Below are 27,535 nucleotides of genomic sequence, written 5' to 3'. Positions count from 1 at the left end.
AGGGATTGTGCCATTCCAAAAATCCATTGGGAATGACATCTTTGCCAGAAACAAGTTCCTCTACCAGATTTTATTAATAACACAAGCTGATTTTAATAACTAAATTTAATATTTATGAAAGCCTTTTTTTTAATAAATCACATTTTAGCTCTGTAATTTATTTTGTATGCTTGGAGATGAACATGAATTCCATTTCTGCGATTGATTGTGTTTTATATATCAACAATACATTGTTAAATTGTTAGTGCAACAGAAGTGACAGCTTGTTTAAAAACACATTTATATGAGATTAACAACATCAATAATGACTAATGCTCATAAATATTGAAATGTTTTTGGAGAGTTCTTCAAAGCTTGACAACTATTCTTTTCCGGGCTTGCTTTTTCTGAACCATTTCCATGGAGACCGTTGCTTCATATAAAGGCACCGGGTCCTCCAACTGCGGCCTGCACAGAGACAGCAGTCAAAATCCACACCATTCATACGACCGAGCTGATTTCAAATTCATTTTAAAACAAACAAAAACAGTCTTTCTGGGTTTTTTTTCTGCTTTCATACCTAAAGGTCCCAACGGAGAGCTTCTCCACCACATCTTTCAAGATATCTGAGAGCGAGCAGACTCAAGGCAGATAACCCAGTTATAGACAGGAAGGAACGCATCTTGTACATTGTTAATAAGGTCCTTCCAATAGCCGGAAGACACTGGGTAAAAATCCCTCAGCTCCCAAACACAGCAAGCTTTCTTTAAGCAGCCATATACACACCCGTTGAGAAACCCATTGACCTCATTGCAATAAATAGTGAAGCCAGAGAAAAGCTTGGGAGTAAAATGTCTCCTTAACGCATGTATTAACAAATGTAGGGCTATAATACATGCAAGTTGATTTGAGTAAAATCAGCCAATTGTTTTAATGTGAATCAAACTACGTGGAGTAAATAAAGGATTAATCATTTAGTAATGGAGAACAACACATCAAGACTGGTACACAGAGGAAAAACACAATGAATTCTGTCAATTTCATGTTTAATGTGAAAGATACGAAGATATCTGCCCTGCTTGGCACGAGAAGCAGTCCACACCTCATCATTAAGGAACGAGAGAGACACTGCCTTCATAAATAGAATGTGGCTGTCCGGAGGGTCCAGCTTCAAAAAAAATATGACTGTTGTTTTTAAATAACTATCATCTAGAGATGTAAATAATATACTCTGCTAATCCTACACAGACTTTGATGGAGCCACTAACCTGTAAATTTTGTTCTGTGGTGACCCAGTGACCTCCGACTGCGAGAAGGGTAATGAGATCATGCTTGTGCGGTAGATGCAACTGTGTTTCTGGTTCCTCCTCAAAAAGTCTCACTGTTTAGAAAAGATCTTCAGAATAACAGACAGCAAAGAATAGTTCCGCCCATCCCAAAACTCGCACAAAAGCTTCTAAAGCGATGACAAACCTCCCGAGTCAACGATGATGTCCACTCCAAGACCTCCTGTCTCCTCAAGACACGAGTCTACCAAGCCCTCCTTGGAGTCCCACACTTTGATGACTCGAGCTGAAGAAACAATGCGAAATATTTAAACACATATTCAGACCTTTATACAACATACTTGTACATGCATGAATAGGCCTTGGCATTGCTTGCATGATACTTATTAGAGATGCAGTTTAATACCGTCAGTTAAATTTTACTTAACTAATCACAAACGCTCTAAAAATATAAACTTTTGTATGATGTGTTGACAGCACAAATTTTCTGTATATACCCCAACAGAACGATTTCTGATAAAGCTCACCTAAAAGTGGCTCCTGCACATCTTGAGTGATAACAGAAAGCATGCGATAAAAGAAAGAAAGAGAGAAGATGAAGAAAGACACAAAGCAAAGTTACTCAGGATAGAATTAAAAGACGAGATTAAAGACACTCAGGGACAGTATATCAGAAAGACTGGTTAAAAAAGACCCATTCACAACAGGATATATAACACTAACTTTATTTATGTGCAATCCATCGGCAATGGAGAATAACATAGTCCTTTAAATCTGAATGGGTTTTGATAAGATTTCATTGTTTTGTGCTCTGCATAAGAACGTTTGAAACGATGTACGGGTAGATAAGTGATAAAATGTAAATTTTTGGATGAAAATGGGATCACTTGGGTGAACTATCCCTTAAAGACAATGCAATGTCTTAGAGAAAAAAGGTGAAAATTAAAAGTGTAGAATCTCTGCAGCAAACATTCATTTCCTCTACACTGAGTCTCTTAAGTCGAGTCAACCGCCATGCTAAATAGTCATGAAATAGTCATATACATATTGCAATGCTTACGCCAAATCAAGCAGCAAAATGCCAGAGAATCCTTGAGGATTACAAGAGAAATGTGTTGCTTAACTCTCCAGCCTGACAATTCTCTATTACCAGGGACTTTTAGACCACGGTTCCTCAGTTTACAAATCCAGACTTGAACCTTATCCAGAACAGACTCTGCATTCCTCTCAACAATAAATCAGATGAATGCTCACCCACACTCGGCCTGAGCTCCTCCAACATCTTCTGGTCTTCGGCAGACAAAGCTGTAGCCAGGACTTTCACACCATGAAAGTGAGCGAGCTGAATGGCCAGAACCCCAAACGGCTGCATGCACCCAATGTAGGAGGTCCATGAAAAAATTGAAACGGAACACAAAGAACTTTCTAAACATGAGTTAACAACTGAGTTATTAATGAATACGAGTAGACAGTTTGAAGAAATACTCACACTTGCCCCATCTAGCACTAGCAGAGATTGTCCGGCAGCCATCCGAGCCAGCGTGTGAAGAGCTGTGTAGGCCCTGAGACCGTCTTTCATTACTGCCGCAGCTTCAAACCAGCTCACTTTCTCCGGCTTCTGAACTTAAATAGTATACATCCATATGCAAAAGATAAAGCAAAGGCACTTTACAGAAATATGCTACACTGAGTGATATTTTAAAAGGATAATTCACCCAAAAACGTAAATTCTGTATTCATTTAACAACATCTGACTGATCTGTTCTGACTCTTTTCTTCTCTACTCTTAAAAAAAAAAAAAATGTATGAATGAATGGTTCCGTATACTGTGTTAGGCTATATGAGACTAGTCTTCTTTTTGATTGCACTTATGCTTTTGTTGTACTTATGCTGTCCTTATTGCTTCCATTATCTACCCCACTTGTAAGTCGCTTTGGATAAAAAGGTCTGCTAAATGACTAAATGTAAATGTAAATTTACTCACCCTCAGTTTGTTCCAAACCTTTTAAATTTCCTAATTCTGACGAACACAAAGGAAGATATTTGGGAAAATGTCAGTAACCAAGCAGATCTCGTCCCCCTTTACTCCCATAGTATTTATTTTCCCTTCTATAGCAGTAAATGGGGGATCTGTTTGGATACTGACATTCTTCAAAATATCTTCCTTTGTGTTCATCAGATTTAATAAATGTATACAGGTCTGGAACAACCTATGGGTAGTAAATGACGACAGAATTTTCGTTTTTGGGTGAATTATCCCTTTAATTTGAGATTAAACTACAACTGTTGTATGAACTGCAACAAATGTTAAAAATAAAATACAATGACAATATGTTTTTTATAAATGTATGCTATATTTTGTATCCTATTTGTGAAAAGTCCAAAATAGAAGAATTATAAATAGGCACATATGTTAGAAATTGAATTATACCCAAATTAAATTCATCAATAATCACGACAGAACACAGGCCAGATAGCTCAGCATCCAAGGGGAGTATTCCTAAAAAACAACACGCCAATGTTTATTTGATCATACACAAAAATTAGCAGAAAAGGGAAATTAAGCACTTACCCACAACCTCATCTTCTGGCTGGAAAAATGTTACCTTTGGGCCAACTGAAAAATCACAGATGTCAAGTCATTTGTCTAGAAAATTATTTTAAATGTATAAGAGATCATGCGAACCTTGAAGAACAACACCAGCAATCTCCCTTCCTACTGAGATATGTTCCTTCCCGAGCTTCAGCTCCTCAAATAGCTGGTTTAATAGATGATAGTTTTTAATAGTCTTTATTCATATTAATGTGAACATGTTCAAACGCGAAGTATTCAAGAATATCAGACATTAAAATATCAGATATATTACACAATATAAATAATGAAAATTCGCATAACCTTAAAATCAACTGGACTTAGTGCACAGCTCTTCACTTGAACTTTGACCTCATGGTTGCCAATGTTATTGGGTACATCCTGTAACATAAATTGAAGAGATCACATAGATTGAAACGGGGAAATGCGCTATGGATAAATGCTCGCTTCAGATCACTTGGGGCATAGATGAATGTGCTCAAGCATGCAAGAAAAATTCAACATCATTTTCTTTTCACTCTTACCGTCTCTTGTAAAATAAACTTCACATCACCCTGATCTCCTGTTTTGCAGTAAAGTCCCTTCATGGCAATTCTGACTGTTCTGAAATCAGATGAAACAAAAGTCATAATAAAAGGTTATAACAAGCAATGTAAACAAAATGCTGTGCTCAAAAAAAGAAAGAAAAGTTTGCCACGATTTATATAAACGAAAAAATAATATACATTATGCAGCAGTGTATGTAACTCAAACCGACTCACTTCTTCAAAAATATTTTACTGCATCACGTGTTTGCGTTTTAAACACAACGGGATTCAATGTTATGCTATATTATTTTCATTCAGAATTATTGTTTAAGGCACTGACATCATGTAGCCGACTGCGCTAGTGTTTTGTTCATTTCCTCCACGTGACTCGTTCATCGTGACGTGCACAGAAAGAAACAACCTAGAAAGGAAACGAAGGAATTTTGTGCATGTGCTCGACTTTAAACAGACCGATCGACGTATTACTTCAAAGTAACGCGAGACAATTGTATCTACATATTGCTGTGTGATAGTGTTTATAACCACTGCATTTTTGCTTATAGTAATACAACTGCGTAGAATTTAACAGAGCGTTTTATGTACTACAAATTAATATTTTGGTATTTGACTTCTAAGATTCCAAAACAAAGTATTTATTTTTATAAATACAAACTTTTAGTAATAATTAAATGGACTGGTATATTTTGTTATATTTCACGGAAACACCGAAACACAACAACTTCAAGCTTTCTGAGCCACTTAGCGCCCCTAGCGGAATTAACGCTTTTCGCCACCAAACCTTAATTTTTCTTCTCGAAACATTCACATTGTGTTACAGCATTTAAACATCGGACCGTTCGACAATTAATTTAACACGAATTTTGAATAACTCGTTATTTTGTCACGTTATCAAGTAAATTAAACTATTTGCGGAAAAGTGCTTAACTTGGGCCGCTTTCTGCCCCCTGTCCTTGGTACCAACGTAAATGCGCACGCCTGCGTGACGTTTGCACGTTTCCTCTTTCTCCCTCGTATCTCACTACGGAGGAAGCGAGGAGCCCGAAGGGGCGAAGAAATAACCCTGGAATTTATCTCGTGCATTACAAAGACAAGAGACCGCCGCCTCTCACTCCATGTTGCTGTAGTTTCTTTTTCCACCGCAGAGGGAATTAAATATGATGGAAAGTGAACGATGAGGTAAGAATGTTTGTGTGTCTCGGGGCGAGTGTCCTTTTTTGACAGGGACTGCGGCCGCTGCGCGAGCGAGTAATCTGTGGAATTTCAGCGCGCGCCTGGCGCGGATTCTGTGGTTAATTCGCTCGCTCCGTTTCACGGGTTTCCAACGGTCACTTCAGCGTCTGGACGGTAAAAATACTCTCACATTGCTCGTGAAGGGAGGCCTCTGTAAGCTTATTCTCCACCCAAAGATTGCAGCTAAAGCCCCGCTCTGATTTAACGTTAGTGATTTAGTTAGCACACCGGCTAACGGCTGCTGGCGCTTTACCGTGACAGCGCCTTTAATACTGTGGTAAGGTGGATTTCTGAGGTAAAACTCACGGATACGGTGTGTTATTTTGACGTTGAGTGTGCTGTGGTAATACTTGCTATCGGGTATAGTAACGGTGAGTTAGCCACGTTAGTGTTGCTGTGAGACAGAGGGGGTGGATGAAGATACCCTGATGGGGCAGCGCACCCCATCATTCATCATCACTACACATATGAGCACATGCACACGTGTGTCTCATCTTCACATAAGAACGAATGTGTGCATTAGCAAAACAGAGGTTATCTAACCTGGATTTTGGTAAGAGATCGTGCAGAGATTGATCAATTTACATTGAGAGTGTCGTGTTTTAGCATAAACACTTGGAGATTGTGTGTCTGTATATGATATGAGTAATGCATCAGGAGCCTTTGCTTGGGTTAGTATGCTCATGAACCTTGCCAGGCTCTGGTTTATGGAGGCACTCCTTGATAACAGAACTAAAGTGGATGGGAAAACCTGTTTTGACAACTGCATAAGTAACACCCTAAACCCGTGACATCAAACTGGAATTATATGTTACATTTGTGCATTTGGCAAACACAATCTAAAACTACATACAGTGCATGATACACTTTTTTTCTACTAGTATGTGTGTTCCCTGTCTTACCCACAATTGTTTTGCTTTGCTTACCATATAAGTTTCCAATACGATTGAGGGACCATATGTTGACGTTTAAGAATTAATGAATGATAAAAAAGTCATAAATGTATAGATAACCCCGCATATCTAAATACTGCAGTGTTTTTTTCGATGATTCAGGGAAGCTTATTGTTACGCCTTTTAGTTCACGATTCATTAGAGGCCGTTTTCTGCAATCTCAAATTTATCTGACTTCTCTGTCTCTCTGTCTCCATCCATGGATTCTCTCTTTATCCCCCATCCCCCATAGGTGTACAGCTGAGATTTAGTCTGGGATGCGAGATAAAAGAGTTCCGCAGACCGCTGTGCGCAGCTCAGTCTGGTCTTTTTTTTGCCCACCGCTGATATCTGCGCTGCCCTTTTGCTGCTCTCTTTGAAATGTGTTTCTCTTTGTATGATCATTGGCTCAGAAGGGTCTTTCTGTCTTCCTAATTAGGTTAACAGGAAGTGAGGGGGACCATGAATCTATCACCACCCAGTTCTCTACTTCAGTGGGCCTGAATAATTTCTGTTACTTTTGTGGTTATTTTGCCAGAATGTTCTGAATTTTCTGTTTGACTTTAGCATGTCTGTGTGTATAGATGCTTTTAGTTTTTCTTTGTGGATGTTGGTCTGATCTGCAGGGCTTTGAGTGTGTTGTTGTTTTATCTTGTGTATGTAGACCGGTGGTGGGTTTGTGTTTTGTCGCAATGAAATAAATTATGTATAAATAAAGTGTAAAATCGTTAAACTAAGTTCTGTAGAATGCATAAGCGGTGCTAGTTTTTGCCAGTTCGTTCTTAACAAAAACACTTACACCGTGTCTACACTGTTTCGTTATCAGCACACTGGGGCGCTAACAGGAGTTGCAGAACAAGAGCTAGCTGTGTTTCATGTTTGTTTTGCATCAAAGTACGTTTAATTTCTTAAATTAACATGATGTACTTCATTGTAATGTCTTTAACTGTGCAGATGGATCATTGAATCCGCCTATACTGGACACAGCAAGTTCACCAGTATGAACGCACATTGGGTTCAAAACGACTCGCTCAGAATGACTCATTTGACCGATTCATTTAAACTATTAAACTTTTCAGTCACTAGGGAATAAAGAGATCATTTAAAATGAACTGCAGAGAATACAAGATGTGAATGAGATTCGCTCATTTAGTAAGACTGGTTAATTCAGTTGGATATTGTGGGCTGAAAAGCTTTATTTGATTAAAAATAACATTTCTGTTTGGTTGAATAAAAGTAATATTTTATATAACTTAGTTATAGTATATATAATACAGCAAAAAGGAAGAAATGCCAGAATAATTTCCTTGATTTTTTTTCACAATTTAATTTATTAAAACTAACATCACAAGTTATGATTTCTTTGAACAATGAGCCATACTTGACCCATCTTCAGTGGTGTTTACTCAGCAGCATGTAACAAGAAATGAAATGTAATTTTGTTATAGACACAATACTGACACAAATACAAAGTAAAGAACGATTTTTATATCTGTTTTTACTAAATTATTAGGTTTTTCCAGGAAGATGAACTGAACAAAAGAATTGTATAATTATAAAACTTTAAACTTTAAAGTCTATCCCACATTTGTGTTTTTTACTTGGCCAGTGATGTAACTACACAGGCAACAACTACATAACTTAACAAAATGTCAATCTCTTATGACCAAACATTTGAAAGTAAATGGAGACAGATATAGAACACGTATGTGTTTTTACTACATTTTTACTTTTTTTTCTCCATGTTTTCTGTAGACAGCACAGATCTGCTTGATGTGACAATGTCACCGGCAGTTGTCAGAGCAACTGCTTGTGCCTCGGCCAATTGGTTCTCTATTTTGTTTTTTGTACAAAGCAGGAATTACGTTGTTGCTGAAATGGTCTTGTGAAGGAATATTGTAGCGTGGCTCAATTACATGAACCATGTTTTTAAAACCTGTATTTTCTACTACCCGCGGATATAAATGTACCAATCGCCTCTTTGATTTGTTTTGTTTGTTTGAATCAGTTGGAAATGCCTGCCTAAATGCTGTGGGGATAGTTTGTAGTGTGCGTGTTTCTCCTTGTTTTCGTCGAGTGCCATTTATTGACACACTGGGGTCATGTCGGCGTAATTGAGTTGACATGTTTGAAGTTTTCCTGCTAATGTAGTTTCTTCTTGTGTAGCATATGCAACATACCGTAGTGTTTTTATCCACCATTCTCTTTCCATCCCCCTCATAATTAACAGGTTAACTAAAGTGATCCAAACACAAGACCTGTTGGTTTTTGGAGGATCTTCTATTTCTGGTCTGGTAGTCGCATTCACGTTACTAGCAAAATTCCTACTGGCTAATCCAACATATGCCTGACTGGAGTAACGGCTAAGTGTAATTGTGTTTTTCTTTGGGGTTGGGTGGGAGTGGAAGACAGCACGTTCCCTTTTACATCGTTTGGTTTGCCTTGTTGAGCGAAGTCACAGAGAGAACATCATATTTCACACTCTTTAATTTTTTTATTTTGTTTTAGGCTTAGTCAAACGAACCGTACGGTTCGTCCGGAAACCCGTACCCAACGATTAAATACGAATACGCATTACGTTACACCCCTATAACTTATTTTATTAGAACTTTTATTATGTCAAAGTAGGGCTGGGCGGTATGACCAAAAATGTATATAATAGGGTTTTCCAGATTTATACCAGTTTCCAGGTACATGGCAGTATTTTTACCACATTTTCTTCTGATTGAGAGAGGAAATTGTGCTGTTGATTGACTTAAAATGCCTTGAGAATCTTGAGAAGATATTTATTCACCCACTGGAGTCATGAGGATTTCTTACATGGATGGGTATGCTTTTTGGAGTTTCAACATTTTTGACATTGTGTTGTTAATACACTGTAAGTGTGGTAATATGTTTATTATTGTCACAAACCTGATTGGTGTACGCACTGCAAATGGGTACATGTTCCTGTATTATGCTTAAATAAGCTTGTTCTTTTCATAATATGGATCATCAGGGTTTTATTCATCTGATCTGTTAAATCAGTTGAAATACGTGCATGCTCTATTCTATTCATTCATACATATTCATAATTATGCAACAGCATAATGACGCTTAATTATTATAATATAGTTTAGTTGTGTTGCATCTTGCACAGTCAGATAATCGTGAACCTTGTCTTAACGTTAGACCGAAGCACAAATAATCAAGATCTCTCCCGGAAACTGTCATATTCAGTCTCACGGGAGATTCTCTGTATCAGGCTCATATTCACCTCTGATGAAACCCACAGAAGCGTTTGAAGCTCAGCTATCCATTCTGACTATTAAAGCTGAGCTGTCGTTCTGCCTACCTCAGCTGCACAGAAAGCACTTCTGTTTATGACCTTTCGTAAATGCTTTTGGGTGGAACTGAACAAATGATCCAAGGACAGATTTTGTACTTGGTTTTAACTCGAACAATAAAGTGGACCGGTTGGGGTGCTTGATGATCTAACAGAACGCTTTACTAGCTTAACATTGAAGATCTGTTTGCAAAAAAATTGTGAAGGTCCTTCGGCTTAAAATATTTCTTATCAAAAAGGATAAGCTTGTGTTTCGTTTTAAGATGAACTCCTCTGCATGTGTCTGGACTCTGGACTGCGTTAAAGTATGGTTGGGAAAGCTGTGTGTGATTTGTAAAGTGGTAACTGTAGCTGTCGGGGATCTGTGGAACCTAAAGCATCTGAACACTGCATCTGTTTAGAAATCCTGCAAGGATGACTCCCGGTTTTCTGGTTGTCTCACTCTTGAAGGAAGTCCCTGGCTCTGCGGTGGTGCCAGTGTTAATGTGTCTGTGCACTCAGTTCCTCTGCTTTCTAGTAGTAACCCATCAGAGTATTGTTGTTAATGGGGTAGAGCACAGCATTATTGAGTCTTAAATGTCTGCTTCTGCAGAAAAAGCAAGCCTGTAGTGAACAGATTATGTTGGAATAATCTCTTGTTAGACTTTTCGATTAACGTTGTCTGTTGCGGTCAAATCATGAACGCAGTCCGTGACAGACTGTTTTGCTTTACAGAGGAATGCAAACTTGTGGGGGTGCGTCTGGCTGTGTTGTGTTCATGGAGAATCTCAAGTGGTCTTCCAAAGAATGCAGACGGGAGTGTGTGTCTGATGTTGACTCTATCAATACTCGCATTGCCTTTGGCTCTGGAGTCTCGCATCACCTAACTAATGAATCCACAGCTGGATGGTGGATGTTAGTCTTCAGTCACTGTTTTTGATGACATTTCTCAGATGATCAGAAAAGTTCTTCTGAATGTTATTATCATGCTGCTTTTGTGAGTCTGGAGAGGTTATTGATTGATTTATTGAAAATGAATAAAATTTATGAAATTTATAAACCAATTGATAAACAATTTGTTATGAGTAATTTAGCAGGTAATGAAATTAAGTGGCCGATTGACATGCCTGACTGCTGTTGGTGTAAATTACTCCATTTTTCATTGGATGGCAGAAAAACCTGCAGGGCTGAGTGATACGCTACCATACCATACCATAGGGCTGGGCAATATGGAAAAAATGTAAACTCAGTAATTTTTTTCTACATTGATCAATTACGATATTTATTTTGATATATAATTCATTCAAAAAATATATTTTAATTTATAACAATCTATGTAAAATAATCTATTTTAAACACCGTTTATTAACAAAACAGTCTAACAAAAGTTTACTTAAAACTATCTAAAATTAATTTAAACCAAGTCATTGATATAACCTAATTAGACATCTACTTTTGCATCAAAGAGGATATTAGGCCATAAACGACATGTACCAGTTCATTCAGTCTCAATTGACTCGTTAAAAGTAAAGGAATTGTTCTTTCAATACATTCAACCAATGAAAGGACTCCGTTACTGTGCACATTCGAACGCTATTGTCTCAGCACCTGCACACATACATAACGCTGCAATAATCTCTTGCTCGAGTAGTGGGATTCTTTCAATCATCTTACATAAACTTAACTTAAACATAAAACAAGTGTCTTACATACAAGTTTGATCTTTTAATGTACAAACAAACTCACTTCATTACATCTCTAATCTGTACAGGGCAGCGATGGTTTGTTTCGTATGCACCAGCTCATGTTAGCAGATAAGTTAACGTTGGATATAAAAACGTTTTTGCTTGTGTTTCAAAGTAACTTGCTTGCAATTGCGCCTCAAGTTTGTTTTGTTTAACCGGCGATTGCGAAGGAAAATAAGACACTTGATAAACCGCGTGATGAAAACTTGAGGTTAGTTTCACTATCGTTTCCGCTTCCAGTCATGTTTTCCTCCTCATGTCGAGTTATCTTGGCAAAGTGCTGTATGAAATGGACTTTGTATTTTGACCCGCATGTTAAAAGCTGCACGATGACTGACTGTTGTTCCGTTTATTTCTGCTGTCTGTTAGACTGTAAAATTAATCCAAGTCATCGAGTCAAAATGCCATTAGCTTATCATCATTATTATCATAAATTCTATCGCGATTCGATATGATATCGTTTATCGGCCCAGCCCTACCTTACCGGCAGAAATGTCTCAACTGAAAGAGATTATACAGTACTGAATTTGAGCAAATTTTATCATATTTGTGAAATTGTAAACATGTTCCGGTTTAAAAAAATCTAGCATCCCTCCCTTACAAGCAGCATGATTGTATCTATCGTTCATGTCCAAACCCAAAGGGTACTATACCAAAGATTAAAAGTGGATTTTTATAATAATAAGTGAGGTTTTTTTCAGTTTCCTAAGTATGAGAAACAGTAATAATGATGCTTGTCCTAGTTAGCACTACTAATGAATATGTAAATCAGGCCTAGATAAAATGAATCCAGACAAGCCTTGAACTCTTGACCCAGATTTGTCTCACCTAGTGACAGCATTCCAGTCATATGACATCACCACAGTCGGGTGTGTTCTCATTTAGTGGAGTGAGTGTAAATCCTGATCAGTGAGACTGGTCATGATCAAGTGTATAAGACAAACTTGAACGAGACGTGCGAGTCCTTCTAAAACATTGGTTTATTTGTGTTTCTATTGCGCTTTGTAGACCGTTTCCACTTCCTAGGCTTTCATTCAGGACGCCTGTGTTTGAGAGCATTGTCCTGAGGAAAAGCTTCATTAGGATCAGAAAACGGGTGACAGGGAAAAGTAGGTCAGAGGCTCAAAGATGCGCACACACACACGGTCATTAGTACGGACATGACAAGAGCCAGTTTTACTGTGTGACAGTGTTACTAGAAGTCTTTGACACTGACAGTGAGAAAGAGAGAGAGTGAGTCACCAGTTTAATCTGGGAAGCTAGATGTAGGCATTGTGGTTCCCCTGCAAGACGTAATTTTCATCATCAGGAGGTTCTGCTGTCGTCCACACATCCCGTATGTGTATGACTTTCTGCGCATGTGTCGAGCTCGTCCATTCGTGCTTTTCTGCGGTTGAGTATGATTTAGAAGCTGCAAAGCGGGTGTGCGCGCTAGGCTTGACATTAGTGAGGCATGACCCGTGCAGTAGACGAATCACACACACAGCCTACACCGGTGGGCTCAAGATCTAATCGATCTACTCGTCTTTCCACGTAAAATAACAACTAGAAGAAATTCAAAATGTGCAGGTCGTAAATTTGCAAATACTTGTTGAAAAGTACGCCGTCTTGAAAACTGGTCGCAAAATTTGGTGGCAGTCTGGAGCCCTGATATCATTGTTTTTAATGTTCGCCCCGCCCCTCATTGTCATTGTCGATCATGATGATTCACTGTAGGCATCGTCCGATGCCAATTTGGTAGACATCACCCAACCCTACTGTGTTCTATTATTTCCTTTTCTTTGGAGTAGTGTTGCAGGATAGACCGGTACTGCAAAATTGCCGCCACATCCTTTTGTTAAAATGATACCTTTTCTTGTTTATTTGGTGCCGGTTCTTTAATGGTTTATTTTGTGACAGACAAACATGCAGCTTACCAGCTTTGATAACTTCTTACAACAAATTTCCATTTCTTAACATCAGTTAGTTACCATGAACTAATAAAGGAAAATAGCTTTCCTGTGGCTCATTGGTTAGAGTATGACATTAGCAACGCTGATGTCATGGGTTCGATCCCAGGGGATTGCACATAGTCAGAAACAAATGTATAGTACAATGCAATGTAAGTCGCTTTGGATAAAAGCGTCTGCCAAATGTGTAAATGTAATGTAAATGTAAATACTTCTACAGCATTGATTCTTATATTAATGGTTCATTTCAACAGGCTATTTAATAAATATTTCACTCCATTTAAAATATTGATTTGTATTAAGTAACATTAACAAATATTATTTAACACTGTAAAAATAGATTTATTGTAAGTTCATGTCAGAATGCATTATGTATGTTTTAATGAATTGTCATGTATTGAAATGAATGAATTTAGCACTGTTTTAAGGTCTATTTTAAGTTTAAACCGTTTCTTTTTTTAGATTTTCAACCTCTGGTGGTAACATGTTATTTTAAAACAAGCTAATAATAATAATGCTAATTTTAAGTTATTTATGTTTCATCACTTATTATTGAATTACTTCCTGTATGCATTTTTGCATGGTATCGAGTCAGTATTAATATTTAAATACTTTCGTATCAAAGTACAAAATTTGGTATCCTGACAACACTACTTTGGCTAATAACAGCATGCTTAAACACTTCAGTATGTACTATGATATGTGTTCAAATAAATACCTTAGATTGTAACTGCGTTTGCAGTTGTTCTTAGGGTGTGAAGTGAAATTTTTGACACACCTACCTATATAACGGCATTGATGGGAACAATAAGGGCCATCAATATATGACATGTGTTAACAGTGTGTTTTGCATACATTTTCTATAACATATATGCTATTGCCTTGGCCGGTGTTCAACTTCAGACTTTGCATATTCATAAATCTGTTTCAAATGTTAATGCACAAAATGAAACCTGTTTCTGCATCAGTCTACATGAAGCGATTTGACTGGCTTGGGCAGAGTGATGCAATAGAAGTGTGAAACATCAGGATTTCCACATCAGTTTAAGATGCTATCAGAGGTTCAGTAAGGGTGTTAGTGTTCAAGTTTAACTTCTTCTCCGTGGATCACCATAACACACGTTTCAAAGTGCAGGGACATGTTTGTGTATGTCAGCGTTTTTTAGTAGAAGTCTTGCAGTTTGGGTCGTGATTGGACCCCGCTGAGAGAGCAGTGGATTACATTATGCAGCAAGGGAAGAAAGGGGGAGGAGGTCAAGAGAGAGAGAGAACAGTCTGGCAGTGATTAAAATACTTTGGGCAAGGTGCCCCTGAGTGTCTTTGCTGGAGACTGTGTGTGTGTGTATGTGTGTATTCTCTGGCAGACCGTTTACACAGCTGGGACATAACTGGTCCCAGACTGAGGCCTTCTGATATCTCTCATTTTCTGCCTTTTACTTTTTCTGTCTTTGGTTTGATCCAATAATTAGAGTTGGGTGAGCTGTTTTGTTTCCATATTTATATTATGGATGATGCTGTGCTACCTGACATTGCCTAAACAGTGGTCCTGATCCATCATTGAAAGAAATTTTTTATACAAGTGACAAAAAAATCTGAAGGCAGTCTGTCAATTTGACGGATTACAATGAGAGCATCCAATCATTTCCTTTCATTAGAACGTGATATTAGGGACGTGAAGGGACAGTTACGTTTCCCATTCATTAATGGAAAACCCACGTGGGATCAGCGGAGACTCGTGGTGCGCACCCAAGGGCGTGTATTAACAAGACGACTATGAAGCCCACCACCGTCTTATTTATCTCACCAAAGTTTCAAAATGAACTGAAAAACTTTTTGCATCTTTATAACAACACAGCTTGTAAGATTACAAATACATTGTGAAAATCATATGGCCCTAGATATCACACATAAGTCAGGCAAACTTCGGCCGTTCGGACATCATTCAGGGATGGAAAACGACAGGCAGCATCCTCTAATTCGCCATTTAACACCGTAATACACAGAGATAAAAAAGCGCAACAGTATAGTCTGTCATGAGGCTAATCGATACTCTGGTATCGACCCAACTATGTACCGGTCCAAAAGAGTACCGGTTCTCGGTACCCAACCCTACTGACAACAGAAACCTTAAATATGTAAACGACTTCGGCTTTATTAGGTATGAAAATACAGTAAGTTCAAACAATGCAAACTTAAGTATAAAACAATCGCATTTGCCTGTCGTTCGTTCTTGCTGTGAACAGATTGGAAATGATCAAGCGTCATCTCAAGTATTCAACAGAAAAATTATGTTTCCTGTACTCCTCCGAGGTTATGTAGTTTCATTTTAAACGTCTCGTGTATATCAAATCGTTTGTCCTCGAATCCGTAACGACAAACAGCTACTCGTAATAATGCGCTCAAGTTGTGTGTGTAAACTTGTCAATGACGACCTAGATTGTGCTTGTCTGCGGGTAACATCTGTCACACATGAGTGACCAGTTGACTATCACTCAATGCCTGGACTGGTGGCGGGCGGAGTTATACTAATCTTTCCGCATGAAATAACAACTAGAAGAAATTCCAAATTTGCAGGTCGCACTTGTGCAAGTACTTGCAAAAATTGCTCACTCTGTTTCTAAAACTGGTCCGAAAATGCAACCATTTAGTCGCAGTTTGGAACACTGCAACCGGCTTTTTGACAGGTTAATAAACTTATTGGCACACTAAAATCCTCCTTGAAAGGATTTGTTCCTTAAAACGTTCCTTGTAAATCACCATAGCATAAATAGTTATAGCTAAACCAAAAGTTAGTTAAAAGGAATAGTTCATCCAAAAGGGAAAATTCGTTTATCATTTACTCAACCTGTTCCAAACCTGGATAAATCTCTTTGTTCTGCTAAACTTAAAGGAATAAATTTGGAAAAACGATCCCTTTTTTGGGTGAACTGTCCCTTTAACCTTGCTAATGGAGTAGCTAACCATGTTGACCTTGTCACTTATTCAATTCCGGTTTGTCTGGGTAAAAGACAGATGGAATTTGTCGCGTGATTTTGTGTTTCAAGAGAGGTCTTGCACATAAACGAATCATCCTTGTTTTTCTATGTTGCTTCTGTGAGGTTGTGGAGAGAGTAAGTCAGTGAATTAGTTCAGGAATGAAAGCTCATGGTTTCTTTGTGCTGTTTTGCAGGTGTTTGTTGCTGGACGGCAGCTGACGGACTGAACCATGGCTCAGTTTCCCACGCCCTTCGGAGGTGAGAGCTGCTACATGTCCTGACTGACACGTGTGTGTTTGTGTGGTGGAAGGTGGGTGGATGTGTATGGAGCGTTGTGTGTTTGTGCGAGACGGAGAATGAGTTGGAGAGAGTCAGTGAATATCTGAAAGAATCAGTGAATAAAAGAGAGAACTATTGATTTGGTTTTCAAGCTTTTTTGTGGGCTTTTTTAGTGTATTTTCTATGCCGCATATTTACACAACAATCAATAATGTTCCAAATGTGATAGATAGTTATTTTTAGCAACATGTGAAAATAACTCATAAAGCTTCAAAGAAGCGTCTTTACAATCTAGTCTAGCCAGCTACTATATAGGTATGAGCCCATGCACACATGATTTATATTTCACAAACACACAAAAAGTTTGTTATTTCACAGCTGTATTGTTAGTTTGTCAGCTATAGGCGTGTCCATCCCCGTTCACTCTATCAGTGAGCCATAATCAGTCAGCACAGAGTCTGCAGGTATTTATTAATGTATATAATGAGGACAAAAGCTCATTGTTTGTGGCATAATGTTGTGGGAAGGCTTTCCGTGTCGCCCATCACTGTAAATATAGCAGTCATTTACGCTGATGCTAAGCTACAGCTAAAGCTATCGGTTATTAAAACAAGTCATTTCTTTGATCAACAATTCTCAATGAGTCTGTATGGAAAACACTTGGCATCTACTTGTTAAATAGTTTTTGTGTTTTTTCTTAAAAGGTTTTATTAGACATTATTATTAATATGTGCCATTTTATTGCTGTCAAACAGTAAAACTCACTTCATGTAATTATGTAAAATTTAAAATTTAACATAATAGTTAAATTTTAACAGGTTTTGCAGATATTTACATAAGGTCAAATATAACCGAGACATGTTAGTAAATAAAGATCTTTATAAATAAAGCTTTCCTGTAGCTCAGTGGTATGAGCATTATGTAACAACGTAAGGTTGTGGGTTCGATCCCAGGGGATTGCAAATACCTATGTAAAATGTATAGGATAAAGCAATGTAAGTCGCTTTGGATAAAAGCGTCTGCCAAATGCCTAAAATGTGAAATGTAAACATTGATTGCTTTTTTTTAGTACAGACCTAGGGATAGGGCTGCTTGATTATGACAAACATCTTATAATCAAGATAAACTTAAATTAACTTTTCAAACAACATAGAACATTTAAAAAACATGGCTTTTAAACTGTTAATTCAACTGATAAATAAATGTAAAGAAATTGCACAGCTGAACCACTATAAAGGGAGGGGGTGCGCTGTGGATTTATACCACAAGAATAGAGAGGATCCTTGCAAAATGGAATGTGCCACAATAATCCTTTTGCCTCGATTATTTTGTTTTAGTAATTGTTGAAGGCCAAAATTGACGATTTTGATTAATTTCACAGCCCCACCTAGGTGCCACATTTGGAAATGCAACGATAGAAAAATAAGTAAAAGAGACGCACCTTTTGTTATATCACAATCAAAAAAGACTTATAGACTTGTATATCGGTATCGACTATTGGCTAAAATGTCTTGAAAAATGTCTGCATATCGGATAGTATCGGTAAAAATTCAATATCGTGCATCACTAGTACTATAGATAATATTACATTGGTGCCTTATTTAAATGAGCTCAATTTGCAGCGAATGTTGTTCATTTTTTTAAACGGATGTTTGGCTTTGTGCCACAAAGCTTTGTAGATGTGACTGTCCTGACAAACAAAAACAATGTTGACAATTAAACTAATGTAGAAATACATTAGATGCCTATCTCTGTCACATATTTTTTTCTCTCTTAAGGGGGGTCAGATACATGGGTAATATCTGTGGACGAAAGAGCCAAACATGATCAACAGTTCCTCAGTTTGACCCCCACGCCTGCTGGCTTCATCACAGGTAAACACACATGGTTTGTTTTCTTGATTTCAGAAGGTACCATATTAAGTGTTGAATGCTTGAGGCTGAATTGTGCTATGCAAATGAAATTCGTTTAAATTCTGTGCAACCGTCCACGTCAGACAATAGGAGTTGACAAACCAGTGTTTTGACAGACTTGTGGCGCTGGTGATGTCACAAACTAATTGGCATATTTGTCCGCAACATCATCGGACAAAAACAAAATACAGTGCATCTACATTATAGAGCGGATATATGCTGTTTTCCCTTTGTCAACAATGAATTGCTTTATTATGAACTCATCTTTGATTTTAAATGCAAGTGACACTACACGTAGCAAACTACACGTGCAGATGAGAGGCCGAGGGCTCGCACACACATGGAGCTCATAGCACACGGTCACGCACCACTCACACCAAACAAGTCAGGATATAGAGAAGACGCGGAAGCGCTGTTTATCCACTAGTTAATGGATCACAGATACAGATGGATCGATAGAAAATTTAAATCTACTTGGACCGCCCAAGTAAATGCATTATATGGGAAACGCTTTATTTCTAGAACAGAAACATTGGGTAACATCAAAACTCAAACAGGAGCTTTTCCTTCCCGTCATCCTTTTTTTCGAATACCCCCATGCTATTAAGGGTTCTAGTGATAGTCTAAAAAGCATACCACTTCCTGTTTTTTGTTCGTGATGAGTGGACATCCAAGCACACTGACCTATGATCAAGCACTAAGAGCTAATTAAAACCACATGACTGTTCTCAGAAACGTCAGCTGATTTCAGGTCAGTGTCAGTCTCTCATCTGCCGCAAAACAAATACATTTCGGCCTTGCCTCTGACCCACACTAAAGCAGCTTTGCGTTTACATTCCATCAGAAAAGCAAACATCAAAAGTTTATGTAAATGTTTGCACAATGCAGATGTATCGGAGTTCAAATTCTGATTCTCTTTCAGCAGGTAGTACTAAGTAGGTTTTTGTACATAAAAAATAGGAAAGGCAGTGTGTTATCTTCTGAATCACTTGCAGTGACTTGCAATGATATATCAGGGTGTGGTACGCTGATTTCCACACACAGTAGCATTTTTAGAAGGAGGAAATAATGTCAGTACTTTGACATATGTATTTCTCTAGTTAAGAACTTTGACTAGTTTGTTACTGTCATCAAAATCTAGCTTTCTTTTTCCTCTGAAATATTTCAAACCTCTTAAAAGAACTCCTGATGGGTGTCATTGCTCTGAAGTGACAGTCATTACTCAGCTTTTACAAGCGAAAAGCACTGACACCGAAGTATATAAATACAGAAAAAAAGATTATAAGTGAATAATGCAAAATAATTAAACTAAAAGCTGAAACTTATTTTCGAAAAGTGCTGCTCGTAAGAGCATGTAAATTTAACCGGTAACTAGCCAATCAAACGATTTGAGCACTAATTCCAGCATGTTCCAGCTGTACTGTGTGTCTACTGAAGAGATGGTACTTGAGGATTTCCTGTTGACCAGTGCATCTCAAAGAACTTCTTTGTGTTGACTGAAGGACGGCTCGAGCAGCAAACAGGCGCGGATAGGCAGGCGTGGAGAGGGAGATCTGTTTTTGGCTCTGTGGAGTGCCAAAGAAGACGCCTGTTTTTTTTTTACAGAAAATAAGGGGTCAAAAGGTCATCGAGAGTCTTATAAAGTCTGTTTTAACACAGCAGAACACAAACGCAGACATCTCTTATTATCTGTGTGTTGAGCTGTGTCCAGTCTGGGTAGTCTGGACCAAACCTGCCTCCTTGTGCTGTATGTAATGTATTTTATAAGCAATATTTTCATTATCCTTGTTAGATCCTTATCTTTTTGTCTTAATGCGTCAGCGGTTTGAGGCGGATATGTCAGAAACAACTGTCGTTGGAGCAGGAAGCCTGTTTATTGGGTTATATAACATACAGCGTGAGCAGACTGACTCAGCTTTTCTTTCTTATACAAGCTGTAACTGGCAGATCAACTGAGCACGTCTGTCTCACTCAAGTGCTTTCAATAAACCCTGCATGTTTGTTGACAGATCAGTTAAAATTGGCAATACAACTGTTAAGAGTTACATAACTTGGGGCCCTTACAGGAATATAAAGTGAAACCGTATTAACACAATTTTATTTTTGAGATATGGTTTGGACATCTTATGTTGTTTTATAAGATGTTCTGTTCTGTTCTGTTCTGTGAGATTTTATGGACATGCATGCATTTATTTTCTCCTACTCTCTCTCCTTAGGTGACCAGGCTAGGAATTTCTTTCTGCAGTCGGGTTTACCTGCTCCCATCTTGGCCCAGATATGGTACACAATTGCTTTATAATCTACTCCACTATATAATCCAGATTGCTTTCATAATCCTGTGTGTGCCACTGCTCAGTCATTTATTCCCCAGCGTACTGCTCTTGGCTATTTACTGGAATTAATTGTGAATGCTTGTGTAGCCAGTTGGAGAATAACTACTGAAAAACAAGATGTTCAGTCTATCATTGGATGCGTTAAATGAAATATCACTCAAATCGTGAACTTTGTTCCACAGGGCTCTAGCCGACATGAACAACGATGGGAAGATGGACATGCATGAATTTTCCATCGCCATGAAGCTGATTAAACTAAAGCTACAGGGTCACCCCCTTCCTCCTTCCCTGCCTCCCTCCATGAAGCCGCAGGCCCTCTCCATACCTCCACAGCCCCCATTTGGTGTGCACCCTCACATACTGATGTCTTCACTGAATGTCTCCAAGCACTTTGATTAGATTTTTAGAACCAAACATTTGTTAGCATTCCTTTTGCCATTTTCAGCTTTTTTAAATTACAACTCTAAAATGAGGATATGAGGTATTCATTTTAAGACTTGGTTGTTATCATATTTATTTCTCTCATTGCTCACTGAAGGGATGCCTTGTATGGGTGCCATGCCCGGGCTACCAGCAGTGCCACCAATGCCCCTACCACCCCTACCCCCAGGAGTGCCGGGGGTGGGCATGTCCCCCCCTCTGGTACACTCAGTCACCCAACAGGTGCCATCTCTGCCCAACGGTGCACCTGCTATGATACAACCCATAAGTGGATTTTCTCATTCAGGTAGACCAAACACATGCTTGTACTTTAGACCATTTGACTGCTTATATTTCACAAAACAGATTACGAGTGTTTTTCTGCGTCTCTCAGCTGCCACACTCAACAAAACCTCTTCGTTCAACCGTTCCAGCATCAAGCTACAGAAGGTCCAGTCTGTGGAGGCACCCAGGTAAACAAACGCTCGATTCTTTCAACATTCACCGATACTTGAGAGAAATGAATGTACATACATCTTTATTTCTCTCTCATTAGTGCTCCGGCGGAGCCCACTGACTGGGCCGTGTCTCATTCTTCTCGGCTCAAGTACCGCCAGCTGTTCAACAGCCACGACAAAATGATGAGCGGTTATCTCACGGGTATTGCGTCCATCACACGAACTGTCTATAGTCCTGAAGCAGCACATCTTCAAAAGACACAATACACGTGTCCTTGCAGAACAAGTTAGCCTGTCAGAGACCGCTAACCATGTCTAGGGAACAGAATATCAGCATAGCAACGTAAAAACCTCTTTGAGTAACCTGCTAAACTGTCACCCAACTGCAGTCACTTTCATTGTGTGGTGTAGCATTACAACGTTCACTAGAATACACAACCTGTTAGTTTAAAGGAGGTATGCAGTATGTAGATGTATAAAACTCAGAGTACTCGTGATGTCTGACAGTGGTTATTCAATAGTGCTTATAGTAAACAAATGTTGCTGACTCCGCTTCCTCAAACCATGTTCACTTCTGGTTTCTATCTGTCTTTTTCTCCACAGGTCCACAGGCCAGAACTATTCTTATGCAATCCAGTCTACCGCAGACCCAGCTGGCCTCCATCTGGTGCTGATCCATTTTACTGCTTTCACATTTAAAACTCCAACAAAACCTTGAGATCAGTACATTAGTGTAAACATGAGAATTGCTATCTTGTTTTTCCTATGAGAGTTATTTTGATTTTAAACATGCAGTTCTTCTATTATCTTTGACTTCCTAACATGCCCTGCCTTTCTCTCTCTCCGTAGGAACCTGTCAGATATTGACCAAGATGGAAAGTTGACAGCCGAGGAGTTTATTCTGGCCATGCACTTGATTGACATGGCTATGTCCGGTCTGCCCCTCCCTCCTTTACTGCCCCCTGACCTCATACCACCAACTTTCAGGTGAGCCAAACCAACAATGGCACATAACCATGCGTCCGCAAGCATATTTTTGTGCATTCCTTAATATTGAGGGTCACAGGGATTGACTAGTTTATCAAGAATTTTGAAAAGTGTTTTAAAAGTGTAATCCCTTTGCTGTAAGCTTTTTCCTTTTTTATTTATGGTGCAGGCGAATGCGTTCTGGTAGTGGAGTGTCTGTGACCAGCATGCACATGATGGACCCACGGTCCCAAGAAGAGCCGGAGGAGGAGGAGAAAGAGCCAGAGAAAAAACTACCAGGTCAATCCTTAGTATTTGCTTGAAAGAAATTCACTTACTAAAATATTTGCGGTCTCATGACCAGTACAGAGATCATAAGGGTTGACATTTTGACGATGGTTGCTAGGCAACAGCAACATGTAAGTGTTGTGTGTCATAAACCCATCTCCCCCCGCAGTTACTTTCGAGGATAAGAAACGCGAAAACTTTGAGCGTGGAAACCTGGAGCTGGAGAAGCGTCGGCAGGCTCTGCTTGAGCAGCAAAGGAAAGAGAGGGAGAGGCTAGCGACGCTGGAGAAAGAGGAGCAGGAGAGGAAAGAGCGGGAACGACTGGAACAAGAGCGACGCAGACAGCATGAACTGGACAAACAGCTGGAGAGACAGAGGGAGCTTGAGAGGCAGAGAGAGGAAGAGAGACGCAAGGAGATCGAGAGAAGGGAGGTAAGGAGAAAAACGTATATACACTTTATACCTGCACATTTTTGAACATGAAAAAGACTGTAAACACTTTCATAAAAATACAAAGTGCACATTTCTACTTGTAAACACTTCCTGTGTTTAAAGGCTGCTAAGCGGGAGTTGGAGCGTCAGCGACAGTTGGAGTGGGAGAGAACACGCAGACAAGAGCTGCTCACACAGAGAAACCGAGAGCAGGAGAACATCGTCCTGCTCAAAGCCCGCAAGAAAACACTTGAGTTTGAGCTGGAGGCTCTGGTACATGCACTTCGCAACTTGTCTTTCTCATTAGCTTGACGTTTATAGAATTTTTACTAAGTTTATATTGAAGTTTGGTCACACTGTATATCCTGCACTTGCTAATTGCACTTCTGGTTAGACCTAAACTACATTTCGTTACACTGTACTTGTATATGTGTAATGACAATAAAGTTGAATCTAATCTAATCTAAAACTTTGGGAGTTTTTAAAAGAAAATAAATAGTGCTACTAACATAAACTGACATAATTTTGACATCTTTCCTATTTTGTAGAATGATAAAAAGTCACAGCTGGAGGGTAAACTGCAAGACATCCGTTTCCGCCTTTCGTCTCAGAGACATGAAATCGAGAGCACCAATAAGACGCGAGAGCTGCGCATCGCTGAGATCACCAGCCTGCAACAACAGCTGCAGGTTTGTGTCTCTCGGTGACAGCTATCCATTTATTTATCAATTTAATGCATTTATGTCCTCACTCAGTCTTATTGTGTGTGTGTGTGTGTGTGTGTGTGTGCGTGTGCGTGTGTGTTTTTGTTGATGTTGGGAAATGTAACACAAGATTTAAACTTTTCAACACCCATTATACCAAGAGATTTCTTTCTGTTTTTGGAAGAGATACTGTAGTTGTCCACTGTAGTGTTCCTTGTGTGAAAGGGATGTGCTGTGTAAATCATTTCTATATAAAGGGTTTCTCTCTCTCTGTCTCCCAGGAGTCTCAGCAGTGGTTGAGCAGGTTGATTCCTGATAAACAGTGTCTGAATGACCAGCTAAAGCAGGTTCAGCAGAACAGTCTCCACAGTAAGAACACTTTCCTCATCATTGCTCTAAAGATCAGCACTGCTTTCTTTTTATGCAGCAGTGTATAGACAGACCCCAGGGCAGCACCGTCTGGGCTTCTGTGTTGTATCAGTGTGCGCGTTTACATGCAAAAAATAAATGGATATCTATCAAATATCAGCTTAAAAAGTTTTCATGTGTTTACTTGCATAGTAATAAACCGGCTACGCAGAAAACGGCCTTTACAAGTTTGAGACTTGCCTGTTTTCTCGCGTGCAGTGACATCATCTTCAATAGTCTGGATAGTAATTAAAAATGCAGCTGGAAAACGGTCAAAAGCTGTATTTTATAAGCAACAATGGTTCTTCATTTTGATGTTTCTACGTCAACTGCATGATTCGAAAGCTTACTTTTATGAGATGTCTTACTATTACTTCCATTTCCGACTTTCACTATTACGCTGACTGACATGCGCACATAAACAAAACTGAGAGGAAACCGGTAAAGGCGTTTACATGCAGTGCTAAATCGGAGTTATGGGCAAAAAGCTACCTTTTGCTTACACAGTTCATGAAATTTCCCTTCAACGTTTTACGCGTTTACATGACCTACATGTTATCAGCTTATTAAGCATAATCAGAGTAAGACTGTGCATGTAAATAGCTCATTGTTATAGCCTCACTGGCTTACTGGCATAAATCACTGACATTAAAGTTGATGATCAGCTCAATAAACCTCTGTTTTGCAAACGGATGGAAATTAAGGCCACACTCAACGCTCACACGTTCAGAATTTATTATACTTAAAAACATGCTTACAGGCTTCATAATCACCAATGCTTTGTGTTTACATGAGTGTAAAAGAGTCAAAAGTGAAACTGTTCTTCATTCTAGTGCAGAATTTTGGGGCATTAATTGGTTGAACATTGCATCAGCAATGCAAAGGTTAATGGGTTCGATTCCCAGGAAACGGATATTTTTAAAATGTATAGCTTGACTGTTCCTTAAATGTATGATTTGAGCTTAGGAATGATGTATTATCCTGTATATATCTTTATTGCTGTGTAGGAGACTCTCTGTCCGGTCTTCAGAGAGCCATTGAAATAAAAGAGTCTGCCAAACAGGAGCTAAAAGAACAACTGGATGCTGTGGAGAAGGAGACTCGCTCCAAACTTCTTGAAATAGACGCCTTCAACACACAGCTAAAGGTACCGAGCTACCAAGGGTTTAGAATTTTACCTAGATCATTTTATTTTTTAACCTTTATTCGGTTGATATTTTTGTTCTTTATTGATTAGCATTTTGTTCTGTGTCAATGAAAGAGAAAGTATTACATTCATTGAAAGTGTGCGTGCAGCTTTTTTGTGAGAGAATATTGGTCTTCCACACAAACACAGAGTCCAAAATTAATATTTGCCGAAGTCGAGTAAATAAAAAAAAACACTACGTAAATAAATCTAGACTGAAACTAATCCCATTGCGCAATATAAACAAAAATATGAGGAACAAAATTTGTTATGTGTTTTTTAAGAGATGTATAATGTCAAAAAGCGTCCAAGTGAACCTAAATTTACCCTATTACCTATTCTCAGTTCACTCACCATTAGCTGGCAAAATGTCAAGTTTGGACCCTGCGCACAGTAAACACCAGTAGCTACACACCTCTCACTGTTGCTCACTCTGTACCTCGTCTTCCTCATCCTGACGATCCTTTCCTGCCCCATCCACCGTGTTTATACGGCTTGACTGACCCTTTTGTTCATCGCTTATCCGTGCACCCCCGCTTCAACATTTGTGGTGGCACAGTCCTTAGGACTGTTCTATCAGACCCACGCTGCCAGGATGGAAAACCTGCAGTCGGAGCTACTATTAGAAGAGCAGAGGGGGCTACAGGTAGATGACCAGAAATGCTGTTACCTCTTCAGAAAACTACCATCAAACAAACTAAAACCCCCTACTTACAGCATTGTGCTCTCTGCTGCCCTTTATGAGGAAAGGTGGAGTAGCACGCCTACAGTTGTGTCTGATCTTGACTGTGACCCTTTACTAAACCGTAAACTTTCAGTACTAACAGGGATTGTTTTGAGCCTGATGGCTGCACTGATCTGCTTGTGTTCAAATGCTGTCTGCATCACTCTGTACTTGAAATGATGATTAATAACTTTTAAAAGCTCGAATATGCATCAGGACAGAGTGCAAACAATGATGCTGAAGTTGGGCGGTGGTGTGACCTTTAACCCACAACGTTTGGGTCGATTTGTGTTTCTTGCAGTCAGGGAGCTCTGTGGACGAGGTGCTGTTGGACTGTCTGGCAGCACTGCTGGCCTGTTTGAAGCATATACACTTCTACTTTCAGGTCATCCCTCCCTCTCCCCCGTGACATTTGAACTTACAATATACCACGCCCTGTCTTATCACACCTAATTTGGCTTCCTTTGAGAAGCCTGTCAAAGGCTGCACTGTACTTATTCTAAAACTTCTAGCTGGCCGAGCACAGCAACTCTTTGTTTTTACACTTATCTGAGTCTGGTTTCTAAGAGCGCTTTTCCACCATAGCGCCAAATCGTTCTCATTCCTTTATCATTCCACTCTGTGCCAATCCATGCCAGCTGGTACGTAAATGGTTTCATTTTCCACCGCAGGGACGATAACGGAAATTTTTACAATGTAAACACAAACGTGTCACACACGTGTCACGTGCTGCCTTGGTAACACAGGAGACTGAGCTATAACGTCTCTGCACGCATTCATTAGCACGATTGGGCACGGTTGTCCGAGGTGAGAACAGTTTGTAATCGTACCGTGTCCAACCAGGCTAACCAGGCCTAAACATACAGTTCCTTGCAAAAGTATT

At 39.1% G+C, this 27,535-nt stretch overlaps 2 protein-coding genes across 4 annotated transcripts in view; one reads left to right on the top strand and one right to left on the bottom strand.

The window, feature by feature from the left end:
• Window positions 1-90: 90 nt before the first annotated feature.
• On the bottom strand, window positions 91-4,779 carry cryzl1 (crystallin, zeta (quinone reductase)-like 1). 2 transcript variants are annotated; one of them, XM_056765442.1, is made up of 14 exons: window positions 4,620-4,779; window positions 4,383-4,461; window positions 4,162-4,239; window positions 3,952-4,024; window positions 3,838-3,882; window positions 3,697-3,765; window positions 2,755-2,888; window positions 2,520-2,631; window positions 1,793-1,813; window positions 1,453-1,551; window positions 1,248-1,360; window positions 1,042-1,147; window positions 560-605; window positions 91-447 (listed from the first exon to the last, which is right to left on the bottom strand). In XM_056765442.1, exons 2-14 carry the CDS (start codon window positions 4,443-4,445, stop codon window positions 348-350), a joined length of 1,059 nt encoding a protein of 352 aa, XP_056621420.1. In that variant the 5' UTR covers window positions 4,446-4,461; window positions 4,620-4,779; the 3' UTR covers window positions 91-347. The 2 variants fall into 2 exon arrangements, with proteins under 2 accessions (XP_056621420.1, XP_056621421.1); XM_056765443.1 differs by lacking the exon at window positions 1,793-1,813.
• A 505-nt stretch (window positions 4,780-5,284) lies between these two features.
• Window positions 5,285-27,535, top strand: part of itsn1 (intersectin 1 (SH3 domain protein)) — a 42,983-nt gene continuing 20,732 nt past the window's right edge. The window contains exons 1-16 of one of the 2 annotated variants that reach the window (XM_056765434.1): window positions 5,285-5,582; window positions 16,736-16,799; window positions 18,599-18,694; window positions 20,950-21,013; window positions 21,249-21,409; window positions 21,605-21,793; window positions 21,881-21,959; window positions 22,043-22,146; window positions 22,548-22,611; window positions 22,794-22,931; window positions 23,101-23,210; window positions 23,368-23,630; window positions 23,754-23,903; window positions 24,179-24,319; window positions 24,616-24,703; window positions 25,750-25,889. In XM_056765434.1, coding sequence (XP_056621412.1) covers window positions 16,772-16,799; window positions 18,599-18,694; window positions 20,950-21,013; window positions 21,249-21,409; window positions 21,605-21,793; window positions 21,881-21,959; window positions 22,043-22,146; window positions 22,548-22,611; window positions 22,794-22,931; window positions 23,101-23,210; window positions 23,368-23,630; window positions 23,754-23,903; window positions 24,179-24,319; window positions 24,616-24,703; window positions 25,750-25,889 — 1,815 coding nt within the window. In that variant the 5' untranslated portion in view covers window positions 5,285-5,582; window positions 16,736-16,771. The remainder of the gene's footprint in view (window positions 5,583-16,735; window positions 16,800-18,598; window positions 18,695-20,949; window positions 21,014-21,248; window positions 21,410-21,604; window positions 21,794-21,880; window positions 21,960-22,042; window positions 22,147-22,547; window positions 22,612-22,793; window positions 22,932-23,100; window positions 23,211-23,367; window positions 23,631-23,753; window positions 23,904-24,178; window positions 24,320-24,615; window positions 24,704-25,749; window positions 25,890-27,535) is intronic. The other variant, XM_056765435.1, reaches the window with a different exon arrangement.

Source organism: Triplophysa dalaica, chromosome 2 (assembly GCF_015846415.1).
Source record: "Triplophysa dalaica isolate WHDGS20190420 chromosome 2, ASM1584641v1, whole genome shotgun sequence".
Taxonomy (NCBI): domain Eukaryota; kingdom Metazoa; phylum Chordata; class Actinopteri; order Cypriniformes; family Nemacheilidae; genus Triplophysa; species Triplophysa dalaica.
This window is presented reverse-complemented; position numbering and strand designations above follow the sequence as displayed.